Source organism: Taurulus bubalis, assembly GCF_910589615.1.
Source record: "Taurulus bubalis genome assembly, chromosome: 11".
In the NCBI taxonomy this organism is placed as follows: Eukaryota; Metazoa; Chordata; class Actinopteri; order Perciformes; family Cottidae; genus Taurulus; species Taurulus bubalis.
In genome coordinates, this window is record NC_136599.1 from 6,515,956 (window position 1) to 6,529,395 (window position 13,440).

At 43.5% G+C, this 13,440-nt stretch overlaps 1 protein-coding gene across 1 annotated transcript in view; it reads left to right on the forward strand.

Annotated features, from left to right (window-relative positions):
- Positions 1-508: 508 nt before the first annotated feature.
- LOC306743072 (adenylate cyclase type 6-like) overlaps positions 509-13,440 on the forward strand; it is a gene marked incomplete at its 3' end in the record, with an annotated part of 29,340 nt that continues 16,408 nt past the window's right edge. The window contains exons 1-2 of the mRNA XM_079225553.1: positions 509-645; positions 769-1,708. Coding sequence (XP_079081679.1) covers positions 626-645; positions 769-1,708 — 960 coding nt within the window. The 5' untranslated portion in view covers positions 509-625. The remainder of the gene's footprint in view (positions 646-768; positions 1,709-13,440) is intronic.

Here is a 13,440-nt window from a genome sequence, read left to right on the forward strand (position 1 = left end):
CTATTTGTGATCCTCTCCTCCGTCCTCCCCCGTAGTTTTGGAAGTAACTTTTTCTTCTCCTATGAATCTGTCTCAGTTTTTATGAGACACAATCTCAAGTGTGTCCGGTTGGCCGGGAAATGGGATTCATTGTGCATTTAGCCGACAGTTATGTTTTTTTATTTCCTGTCAGATTTGGGATAAAGAAAGATCTAACGAGCTTTTGAGAGAGTTAAATGGCGTCAGGCCTGTTCATTAATACGGGTAGTAGCATCAAACGACAGACTGGACATTACTATCATGATCGGATGTTTCTCACCTGATCTAAATTTGAGCCACGACACCATCACAAATATCTATTCTATACAATCTACTATGTGTTTGTTTCCCCCTGTAGGCCCAGTGGAAGCTGTGGCGATAGGCCTGGAAGCAGAGCCTGGTCATCTCATTAACCCTGGTCTCTGAGAGCTGTCCCTGGCACAACATCTGGGGCTTTGTGAGGCGACTGGTGCGCCTTTTGCCCCCATCCAGTCAGTCCCACCCTGGGTCCCCACAGTGTGGCCTCTACAAACCCCTCCTCACTACTTCAAAAAATTTGTCCGCGGGGATAAATGAGTGAACCGGCTGCAAGGGAAAGGGCTGGGACATGTACCAGAACCCCAACAGGTAAAATACTGTGTTCATGTTGGATGGAGGAGGTAATGTTTCTGCCACATGGTATCAGTGCTGGAGCTGTAATCTGTCTGTGACCTGTTCCCGTACTGAACGTCCCTCTCTCCGCTCACATAGAATGTCCTGGTTCAGTGGTTTCCTAGTCGCCAGAGTGGACGACCGCAAGACTGCGTGGGGGGAGCGCAATGGCAAGAAGTCCAAACGAAAGGGAGGCTCATCTCTCTGCAACCCGCGTTACATGAGCTGTCTGCGGGACCCGGATGCTATGGAGCCCCCTTCTGGAGCCCCCCTCCATCAGCACCACCGCGGAGGGGGGGCCGGGGCCGTGGGAGGCGGGGGCAACTTCGGCGTCCGTTGCGGCTGGCAGGAGGACCACTACGGCAAAAGGGGAGGGGCTCCCGGGGAAGGGGTGGGGCTGAAATCGGTCGACTTGGGCTTCGAGGACGGCGACTTAAAAGGCAGGAAAGGGGGATGTAACGGAGGAAGCGGGGACACGGGCGACGACGGTCCCAACGGCGCGGCGGGGGTGGTGACGGCTGCGGACTGCTGGCTCAGGGTGGTGCAGGTGTTCCAGTCTAAAAAATTCCAGTCCCGCAAGCTGGAGCGCCTATACCAGCGTTACTTCTTCAGACTGAACCAGAGCTCCTTGACCATGCTCATGGGGGTGCTCGTGATCGTGTGCGGCATCATGCTGACCTTCCACTGTGTCCACGCCGCCCCTCACGTGGCCTATTCGTCAGCCCTGTCGGTGGCCATGGCGCTCTTCATGGCTCTCATGGTGGTGTGCAACCGCAACGGCTTCCACCAGGACTACATGTGGATGGTCAGTTACCTGGTGATCGGAGTCCTGCTCTCCGTGCAGGTGTTCGGGGTGCTCATGGTGGCGCCCAGAAGCGCCTCGGAAGGCATCTGGTGGTCCGTGTTCTTCATCTACATCATCTACACTCTGCTGCCTGTGAGGATGAGAGCGGCCGTAGTGAGTGGAGCACTGCTGTCCATCATCCACGTGGTCACGTCATGGCAGATCAATCAGGAAGACCAGTTCCTCTGGAAACAGGTAAGAGAGGCTTGACGTCTGACTGTTGACCTGAACTGTGACTGATGGTGATGGAAGGAAGCTATTGTCACTATTTCCCTTTTATGTTATCTTGCAGATAATATCTATCAGCATTTTATCCGACAATATTTCATGAATGAAGTTCAGTATACTCTGCATGTAGTGTTGCTCAGCATTATTCAAAACTTTATTTTAAAGTGAAACGTAAGTCAGAGCGTCTTTCGCTTCTGTATAGAGAGTATTTTAGCGCTGTACAGTTACAAGAGGGATTTAAATGATATCCCTTGCATTTTATTGAACAGGTAAAAAAGTAGGCATGCTTAGAGCGTTGCGTTCACGAACACCTCCTCATCGCTAAAAGTTGCAGATTGATTGGATGGATACCATGATATTATTGATTGATGCTAGTTTACGTAAGCAAACTTTATTTTTTGTTTTACTGGAAGAAGATGATTGACACAAAGAACTTCTTGTTTGATATACTGTTTAAAAATGTGCACAGTATGATTGTGGGGTGTGATCTAAAATGGTTAAAGCATTTTTTATTTAATCTTGACTGTAAGGATCTGTTGTCAGAAGGTCTAGAGCTAACCGTTATATAGTTGTAGCTTTTTTGATAAGGTGTAGAAACCTAATGTTTCAACATGAAGCTTGTTTTCACGAGAGTAAGAAGAGTGCTGACGTTTAAATTGTCTGCGTCAAGCTAATAGCTGTCTCTTCATAGGATGAACGGGCTCTGTGTCTAGCTGATGCCATAATGCAAATATACATGATAGAAAACAAGATCTCTCCATTTAGTCCGTATGATTCAGTCATAACACATCCAGCAGACAATAGGAGTTGTCTTTGTGGCGACCCGCTGTCGTTATCGCTTGGTTTTGGTTTCCACCATCTCTTGAGGGAACTATCTGGCTCTTTAGCTGTTAAATCCTTCCCCGTGTTCACCAGCTAGTCTCTAGCTTTGTCTGCCCAGTGGGTTTATCATAGTTCTTTTGCTGAAATCAGCTCCCTGCTGTGGCTGGAAAGGGGTCGATAAGAGCTGTGAAACGGAACCAAAACAGTTTGTTGTGGGCCGCAAAAAACAACGAGCTGAAAGATGCTAAACCCACTTAGCTGAGAGGAACTCCAGAGTCAGGGGATAATTCTCTGTGAGGGCTTTTCACATACACAGTCCTTTTTTTGAGTTGTGCATCTTTAAAAGTGCTAAGTTCGAAATTCAGAGCGGCTCTCAACATGGCGGTGGCTCGCAGCTAACAGTGCTAACAGCGACAACAGTGCTAACAGCGCTAACCTGAGGGGGAAGCCGAGAGCGGGTGCCGTTATCAGCCGGCGCCATATGAGCGCATTGCCAGCGCTCACGTGCACAAACATGCACTGAAAGGCATGCATGGCCCGCCCTGCTATGTCATCAAAGCTCAGAGATGCTCTGATTACAACACAGACAGAAGGGAGAGCGACTTCATGCTCTGGTCAGGTACACATTACTCGACAATATTTAGAGTTGTTTGATGCTGTATTCATGCTCTGAGTTTTGTAAAGAGAACTTTTGAATCCAGACGTTTTCCAAATATGTCATGTAAGAAATAAAAAAAAAATCCCTTTATGTACCTGGTCAACCATAAACAAATATCATCCTGCATATTTATTTTGTGTGACGTAGTCTCTAAACACCCAGATGCACAATATAGTGTCATGTGTTATTGTTGCGTTGGGGTTTAAAAAAAGGTGAACACTGAAATGATTAGTCTATTAGTTTATTTAGTACATTTTAATAATAATTTCAGTCATCTTTCAAGCAAAAATACCAAATATTGCTCACTGTAAGCATCTCAGTTTTGAGGACGGACATTTTTCATTATTTTCTGACACAAACGATTTAATTGAACGTGAAAATAATCATTAATTAATAATGAAAATAGTTGTTAGGTGCAGGCCTATACATTGGTTAGTAGTTAATTAGCAATGTTGGGGAGTAACTACTTAATTTAATTACCTAAAATGTAATTGTTATCCGTTACAGTTACTGAGAAAAAATCGGAAGTAAAATTACAGGTAACAATCAAAAAGTTGGTGATTGCAAAGAAGTAACATCAGAATATATATCCTCTTTTTGGTTAAAAAAAAACAACCTTTTATGTGGAAAAGTCTTTCTGTTGCTTTGCAATCTTCTGAATTTAGAAAAGCATTTGATGATAGTGTGAAAAACATTTCTAACATCTATCTTAAATGCCTAATTATAACCCCGTATCTAGTAATCAGTAACCTAGTACATTTTAAAAAGTAACTTTCCCAACACTTTTGATAAGTAATTAAAAACATAAGAAAACAATGTGATAAGTTATCACTGTAGACTGATTAAACACATTGTTATGTTGCTTCATGTCCGAGGGCATTTAAAATGCTTCCTCTTTCACAATGTTTATGATTTGGCGGTTTTATTCCAACTGAACTGGCCACACAGCGGACGCAGTGCCACCGCGCTGTATCTGCATGTATTCTGCGGCTTACGGGTCTTTCTGTACAGTGTGTTGTTTGTGCGTCGTGTCAAGGACCGAGGGCCTTTCTGAAGGTCAGCGAGCTGAATGAACCGCCCCGGCCGGACAGCTTTGCGTATGTGTGTGTGTGTGTGTGTGCGAGTGAGTGTGTGACAGTGTGAGAATACCATGATATAAAGCGGTATCACTCAGGTCTCTGTGCTCTCACACAAGGGACGCTTTGTACTTTTTCTCCAAGGGTGGGGTGACGAGGGTGAGGCCGATGGCTGCTCGCTTTCTGTTGTCTCCTTGGGGAAAAGCTATGGAAAACATAATGGGAAAGCCATACATGAAAACAATAGGAGGATATATACAGTAGGACTAAACTACCAATCACTGATTATCGCCATAATGTCTCCGCCATAACAATCAGGTATGAGTTCAGTAACATATCCTCTCACGTGTCAGCAAACAAGTCACTTAAATGACAGATCACTCTGTTAAGATATTGGGATTGTTTATTATGAGCTGATTACAAAAGTACAGGACTAGGTGAGGGATTCGTGGGAACTCAGTAACTGCTGTGGACTCTCACATCATGCATGATATACCAGTGCAATCCATCACCGGCTCCACCATTGTTTGCCATCATTAAGTGGATGAATGCCATGAGATAGCTGCGGCCCTGCAATGCTGTTTATTCCCGAGGTCGCCTGTGCACGATACGTGACGCGGTAAAAACTCTATAATCAATCACTGCTTCACGCTCGCATGCAAGTATTTCCTCTTTCTCCGATAACTCATTAACCTCACCGGGTTTCTGTTGGTGTTGACGAGTAGAGATAATGATGAAGTTGTGTGTTGAGGAATGATGTAAATGCAGATCCTCTTTTCTGTCTTTTCAAAGCCAACTTCTGTTTGCTGGCAACGCAGATTTAACCCGGGGATCGAAAGGGAAGTACAGTGGAGTTGGGTTTCTGCTCAGTCATGAGTGCGAGCTGATTAATCTATCATGCATGAAGTAAGTTAGATATATCTGATGTGTATCAGACTGTAGTTTGATGCACTGACTGCTGAGTTAAATCAGTGAGCAGCTGTAGGTGACATTTTTGTATTTATTTTAAATTCATAGTTCATGTAAGAGCAGAAATACCTGAGGATCAGGATTGGGTCATGAGAGGTTATCCATTTCACTTTTTTTGTATCTGTATTTTTTTGTTCTCTGACATCCCTGACTTTATTTCATTAAAAGATTTAATTACAGACTGAAATTATGATTGTTTCGGATGTCATACATTTAGAAACCAAGTCCGGAGCTCTAAAGAAGAAAGGCTTTCCCATTATGTATTACTTTGTAATACAATCTGTTAAATGCTCTTAAAGATATGACAACTTGCTTGAAGAGTGAAGCCATGCACACTTTCTGTATCTATGTGAATTGACATTTTGACATTTTGTTGGGGACTTGCAGTACAGAGTATAGTGCTCCATATCAGAGACATGGAAGACCACTATAAAAACAATAAAAATCTTGACAGAATGGCTTGACAGGCCATTAATTAATTTATTACCATAAAGGTTATTCCTCAATAAAACACAAAAGCAAACCAACCAAGACATCCACGATAAATATAACCTGAAAGCAGCACAGTGGTCAAAATGATTTACTTGATAGAACTTTCTAAAAATACATTCATCCTATTTTCTTGGCTAAAATATAATATAACCATCACCATCATCGACAAATCATAATATAATCAAACAAGTCTCCCTTCTGATTACTCAACGTCCGTCTGTCATTGATATCTCAGGAACGTCTGGAGGGAACGTCTTTTCACATTTTGCACAAACGGATAAAATTATGAAGTGATGACATTTTGGACATAAATGGCTGTAAACTGCAACTTGACTTCCCGTGGGACTCGCACACAACCGCGGGGCTGTAATTGTAGTTATTCACGTCCTCAGACCGGAGTAAACCGAGGCTCTCGCACACGTCTCAATGCTGTCTGTCTGCCTCATAAGTATTTAGTGTCCGTCTCTTGAAGGTTACGGCCTTTAATCCCTTCAAACCTTTCAAAACACATGCGGTCCGTCTGGCTGCTTCCTGTGCCGTATTGCTCTTGGCGTTGTTTTGCATGTGTGTTTTTACAGTAGAATCCAGTGTCTGTTCTCATCTTCGCTCTGAGCCTTTTTTTATTGACGCTCACGCCATAAACTACAGTATATAAAAGAGTTTGCAGCGCGTTGTTTTACGCCGGACCGATTCCAAAACAAACGTCAATCTATCGGAGCGTTTGCATGTTGAAGTGGGTTTGTAATGGAGAAAACTGTAACATGCACTCTGCTGTTACTCCTTTTTCTTTTGTGTCGACATGTCTGTGACCCCTCGGCTGAAATAAACAGCACATACACATGCATGTCCCGCCCGTCAACACACACACACACAAGCCAACGCACACGCCATTTTCCCGTGCTTTGTTACGGTTGTCACCTTCCACTCAAGTCTCTATTGAGTGTTTGTCAGAATTGCTACTGTTTGATTTTTCTCTTTGAGAAGTAACATCACACAACTATTGTCCCGCCTGAACGTGTGGGTGTCTGTTTGTTTGCACGTGGGTGCTGGCATGTTCGGCACAGCGGGTGCTTTCCGTCCAGGATCAGAGGACGTTTTAACGCTCGTGAGCGCCGAGCGCTGCCGATGTGGTCCGTCAATGAAACTCTCCCACGATTGTACGTTCTTCAACCCCGGCCGTTATTTGCTTTATTGCCCCGTGACAACAAGCAATTGTTGTGTGGATGCTGTTGACATAAGTGCTGTGAGAGGTCAAAGACTGGTTCCTAAAAATACCCAGCCCTTGGCGTTTCTGCTAACTGTTGCGTCACATGGGACAGTCTTATCAGAGCCTGCGTCAGAGCAACAGGCAGGTCTCTCTTTTCTGCACACATGGGGCTGCAGTTTTCACATACCCTGAAGGCTCATACTGTATATTCACAGATTCGACAACGATTTATTTATCTTTTTCTGCCGCGAGCTAATGAAGCATAAGCAAATGCATTTTGGGATGGATCTTTTGATCTTTTGATGGGTAAATGCCTTAAAAACTCATAAAAGGGCTCCCGCTAAGTGTTCAAAGTTTTTTTGTATTTATTCGGTAGATAAGATAAGGGAATAGCATTTAAGTAACAATGTGCCGCTTAATCCGATCGGTCAAACTTTCCAAATGGCTGTTTACTCAATTCTAAATTTTCCAGGATGTTACACACACAGAGAGAGAGAGAGAGTGTGTGAGTGTGAGAGAGACCTTGTGTGCATCGTGCATCAAGATGGTAGTACTTAAATCCCAGTGGAAGAAGTGTCGGCGTTGTGATGATCATCCGTGTGAAGCTGCAGCTATAGAATAAGACACCCAGTTGAAGTGGAGGAGGAGGAGGCAGCAGCGAGGCGGTGTGATCGGAGGAGAATCCGATATTCTCCCCACGCAGTCCTTTTCCTCGGCCTCCTTGATAAATAATTTGTGTTTAACGCGGCAGCAGCATTTTAACGAGGATACCTGTCACATGTACACTCTGCTCACGACCAGGATGGGTGCTGACAGATAGACACACACACACAAACACACACACACACACACACACACGCCACAGCGTTATTCAAAGACTCCAGAGAGGTTTTAGTGCATCAAAATGTAAACATTGATGCCCCTAAATGTGATGTGATCCCTCATTGTGTGATTGTTTCTCCATATAAAGACATTTCACTTGTTTGGAACTGCCTGTATTCACTATGAGGATTGCATTGAGACACACACACACACACACACACACACACACACACACACACACACACACACACACACACACACACACACAAACTCTCAAGACACCCATACCACCACCACCGCCACCCTGTGGACCAATAGGATCGCTGGAAAAAGAATTATCAGTTTAGCATCACTTCTGAGAATGATGGGGAATAAACAGCATCGCTAAGTGTCTCCCTCAGTGCTTGTGTTCAGTTGGTCCAACGGTTGCCATGGAAACAACTACGACTCAAGCAGCCGGCGGACCCAGTTCAGCCTGCTGGTGTACAGTTTGGTAACCGTTGCTTTGAGTAAAAAATAAAAATAAAAATAAAGAAATCAGGTCAAAATTGATTTTTGCTGCTCACTTAATCCGGCGGCTGGAGGCGTCAGAGCTTTCTAGTCACACTCGGATAGATTTGTGCTTTGTTTTCCTCCCCTCTGCTGTCGCCAATGAGACGGTCCATAATTAAACATGGCGATGACAGAGAAGAGGTCATATGAGTGGAGGTGCTGGGGACTCGAGAGGGAGCGACGCACAGAACGTTGTTTGCCAGTTGCAGCTTATCTATGGTCAGCCTGTATGTATGTCTGCGGCCCCAGGATGTGTTTTTAGGCCTCGGAGACGATAAAGAAAGCGCTATGGCTCGAGTAATTTATCCCGTAGGGTTCTGTTATTTATACAAGTGTCTTTTTCTGGCTCGGATAATGGATTTTATTGCTAATTCCAACTCTTTTGCATTCCTCTAATGTGGACGTAAGTCCTCTCAGAGCCTTTTTGTTTAATCACAGCAGTTATCCCTAAACCTGTTGTCCGGCGGGCCCAGAAAAAATTTCTTGATATTGTGATAAAAAAGGGTTTCCGTCTTTTTCTTTTTTTATCCAGACTTTGCTGCACTTTTGTAACTACAATGCCAAAAATAGTTTTAGTAGTCACACTCTCTCCACAGAAGTCACACCCGCCTGGCTGCCAGCAGAATTGTTTCTGGTGCGTAGTTTTCAGTGTTAGGACCCCCAGCATGGCGACAGCAACATGAGTTTGAAACGGGCTTTACACTCCGAGTACATGTTCCAGACAAAGATGTACAATATTTGTTTAAGGTTTATGGTCTTCAATCCAAAGCCTCAAGATTACTCAAATATGTGTGAAACTGGAAATGCAGAAAAGCCAACAAATAGAACTATTTATGGAAATTGTTTTCTCATCCGTCATACTTTCATGTTGATGGATGTCTCCACAGAATATAAGTGGTGACAGTGGCAGTCTTGTGTGTTTTTAGCTTAAAAAACAAACATGTTTGCTGTAATAAAATAAATGCGACTGGTTTACTGAGTAAATTGCTCTGAGTGGAGCAGAAACAATTGCCAAACATTTGCACCATTTACTGTTTAAAAGAACAGATGTAATATCGGCTATATGCTTCCTGCTCTTTTGTGATTTTATTTTATGCATCACACATTTTTATTAAGACTTGTTTTTTGTTCCAAAATAGACAAATAATACACTACTTCCTCCACGGATTGAAAAATGTAATCTGCTAATGTAGTCCACAGTGAACTGCATCTATTATGAGCTTTAAAAAACAAATCCAGATATTTTACCATCTATTAAAACAGATCAACAATAAGTGAAATGTGAGACTACGGTTATGTCCGAAATCACTGTGTTTACGTTAAACTGCACTATATTTGTTGTCTGTCAGAGTGTGTAACTTATGCCTCATATATAGTGCCTTTAAAAATATCCAATTGAATGAAAACAATACAATGCTTTCCGCTAACAATCACACAATGCAAAATCTAGATTAACTGCTCATTATAGTAAACGCTCATATATAATGCTTCCTGGGAAATCATGAATGAAGGGGCGTTTTGGGACGCTCAGCAGTGCAATGAAAAGTTTCCTTGTTCACCTTTTTGTTTGTTTCTTTTACAGAAATAGATTAAAAAAAAGAGTGTGTGGACGGGACTTTGTCACAATCTTTTCATGAGAAAGAGGATATTTGTTCTCATACTGTATATATGTGATATTTATACATTTCCTGCAACATTTTTCCCCTGGTGTGTGCATGTATGTAAATATCTATGTTTGGGATCCACACACACTGTATTCATTTACATTTTAGGAGTAAATAAGATATGAATAAAAAGAGACTTGCTATTGAAGTGAAATTGAACAACTGTTGTCAAATGTTTGGGCAAAAGTGATTACATTTTGTGCCGTCACATCACAATGCTGCAGTTTAAATGACACTGCTTCATGTCAGTCACAGTGATGACCGATTTTAGAAACCAAGAATACATTTAAGCTGTTTGATGTTGTCCTGGAAAGTGATTTCCTGAGAAAGGACAACACTCTCCCCTGCTGTTTGTCCCAAATTACAGAAATGACAGGACTGTACAGGTGTGTGTGTGTGTGTGTGTGTGTGTGTGGTTTGTCTGCTGTAAGACACAAATGTTTGATTGCGAGCGGGCGGGGCGCGACTCTTTATCTGTCGATGTGGGTCTGGTCATTTCAGATAAGGGCAGTGTGAGCTGTGTGTAGACATGAGGCTCAGGCTGAGTACACAAACCCAGCAGCTGCCTGGCACACACACACACACACACACACACACGCACACACACACACACACAGATGCTTTCACAAAGGCTAGAAGTGACAGTGAGCGCGAGTCAAAATAAATGAAATGAAAGAATATGGAAATAAATAACCGACGCTCTCAAGGAAAGATAAGGGCCAACCTACGGGGGAGACTCTTGTGATGTGTCACGAGTAAAGCACCGTCATTGTGTTTCGGGGGTGCTGGAGTGTGTTTTACAGAGCCTGATACAACACAGATGTTTTAAGGCGTTCCAGATGCTCCTCAAAGGCCGATGAGCTCTGACTTGCACTCTCGTTGGCCCCGCTTCAACAACAATATCCCATCAGTCACGGCTCCCTCTGGGAAAAGGTCTAAATTCAGCGTCTTGTTCTCCACGCAGTTTTCTGGACGAAGTTTTTATATATTTTTTTCCATGCGATCATGAAACATTGTTCTCTGTGTATTTTAGGGACTTTAAGCAAGCAGTGCTCAAAGGGAGTAGTTGATTAATTCACCCTTCGCTAAATCACGCCCAACTAATCCAGACTGGCCAATCATAGCGTAGCATAGATCAGCTCTGACCAGGGTCCGACAACCGCAGACTCTCATGCAATTGTTTCAGATTATCTTCAAATCCAGGCTGGTTTTGTGGGTTTCGAGGTAGTCGTTGTTAAATGTTGTGGCTTGGATGTGCAACACCTATTCCTAACATGCAGGGATCAAGACAAGCGAGCAAATAAGGCATGAAGAATGTTCCTGGCATACAATGTCGCTCTCTACGTAATATAAAGTGATTTACTTCACAACAGGAGGGAGTGGGAGGTGGAGCAGGTGCGCTTAACTTTGCAAAAATAGAACCAGTGCAAGTGTTTATTTTGTATCTGATATTTGCTTGTTTGCAATGAGTCCAGTTAGTAAGATGTGTAATATTAATACTCGTTACATGTTTCTAAAATATCTCTTTGAAAAGTCTGTGGAGCTAAGATTAGCAGATTTCAGGACTTCAATGCTACGCTAGTTACTAAAGGTTTAATGAAGGTATAAACATACTGCATTTTCTTTTGAATGATTGTAAAAGTCAATAAAGACCAACCCGGCTTTGCAGAAAAAGTGTTGGTCCTCCACTTCATTGTCTTCTGTTTAGAAAGGCCAGGTGATGCGGTGGATCACTTTTACAATGTGATCTGTAGGCTACGGAGTAGCAGCGGGTGGGCGGGGCTTAGCGACGGGTCAATTGACAGAACAGAATGGTCCAATCATAGCTTAGCACTTATTACTATATGCACGGGAAACCTGGAAAGTTTTTGATTTGTCCACATGTTGAAGTGGTGTCCATGGGGTTTTAGGAAGAGCAATATTTGACATTCAAAACGTGGTTTTCAAAACCAAAGACACAAGTGTGAGGATTAGATTTAACTGTTTTGTTTGTCTGATTTCTTAAAAGTCAAACAATTGTTTTCTTCCTGATAGACATACTACCTTTGATTCGCTCACCTGTGTCTCTCTGATTTGGGCATGAATGTCCCAATCTGTCCACTTATTGGAGTTCACCTTCAAAACACTGTCAGATGTTTTCAAAAATGTTCAGCAGGGTTCTATAATGGATTTTGTTTACATTGTTGGAGAGAACAAGAGTAATCTTTCTGGAACTAAACTAAATGTGTCACAAATATTTATTTTTCTTTTTCTACATGAGTTTAACATATCATTAAGGAACTACGTTGGTTTGTTACATCCCTGTTTACAGCCGGTCCCGGATAACAACAAAGCTTTGCCCAAAGTTAGCAGCTCTGTTCCTCCTCGTTGGATTTGAGAAAGTTTAGACTCCATCAACCCCAGCCAATGTCACCTGAGGCACACATTAGCTAGTTATCTTACATTTTCCTCTTCATACTTATAATACCTTGATTAATACAAAAACAACATTGTCTCTTAATTTCCATATCTTCTACATGAATCATCGACTGGTGAGGATTAGGAGTTTTAGCCTGAGACATGCAGCAAGTTTTAGTCTTTGAGCACATATCACATACCGTAAAAGTCGGGTTAAAAGCCGCTACTACGTTCGGTGGGTGTCCCTGCTAGTTCCCCGCTATAGCAGCTAGCGCTGCTGCTAGTTCCCCGCTAACTTCCGCTAGCTCTCCGCTAACTTCCGCCAGCTCTCGCTAGTTCACCGACAACCACAGGAGGTAGCGGGACCAGCCCCGGCTCGACGCCCGACATGGGCAGAGCGGACGCAGGCATTAACAGCGGCGGGGAGCTAGCAGCAGCGCTAGCTTGCTACAGCGGGGACAACCACCGAAGATAGTAGCGGCTTGTAAACCGGGTTTTACGGTACATTTTTAAGGATATGTACGTGATATGTCAGGGTTATTGTTTTAACTCCAAGTGCTGTCTAAGTCTTTGAGCGAAACACGGATCCTCAAGCGAGCTGCTCACAACTCGGTTCCCCCGATCCGCCTCCGTACATGAACATCCAGGCAGAGTAACGGCGCTACATTCCCCTTTCGAACGGGCTGTGTGAACGGGCCTAAAGTCACCTACTCGCCCACTTCCCCCGCTATCACCTCCTCAGTCGGCCCGCACGCTGCACCCTCTCCCTGAACCGGGGTTGAGGACTGCAGGTCTTTGGAGGGAGGCTGTGGAATGTGGGTGATAGTTGCTAAGTGAAAGCAGCGCTGCCATCTCCGATAATTCACAGTCTCCGTGGGTGTGAGTCTCGGGCCAACACTAAGCAGAACCTTTTTACAAGACTGAGAAAGAAGCACAGAAGGAGGGAGAGAGACTCTTCAACAACATTGAGTTTTTTTTTATATAAAATCATCATCGCATCTCCATCTTCCATGCATAACAAGTCTAAAATGAGCTATTTA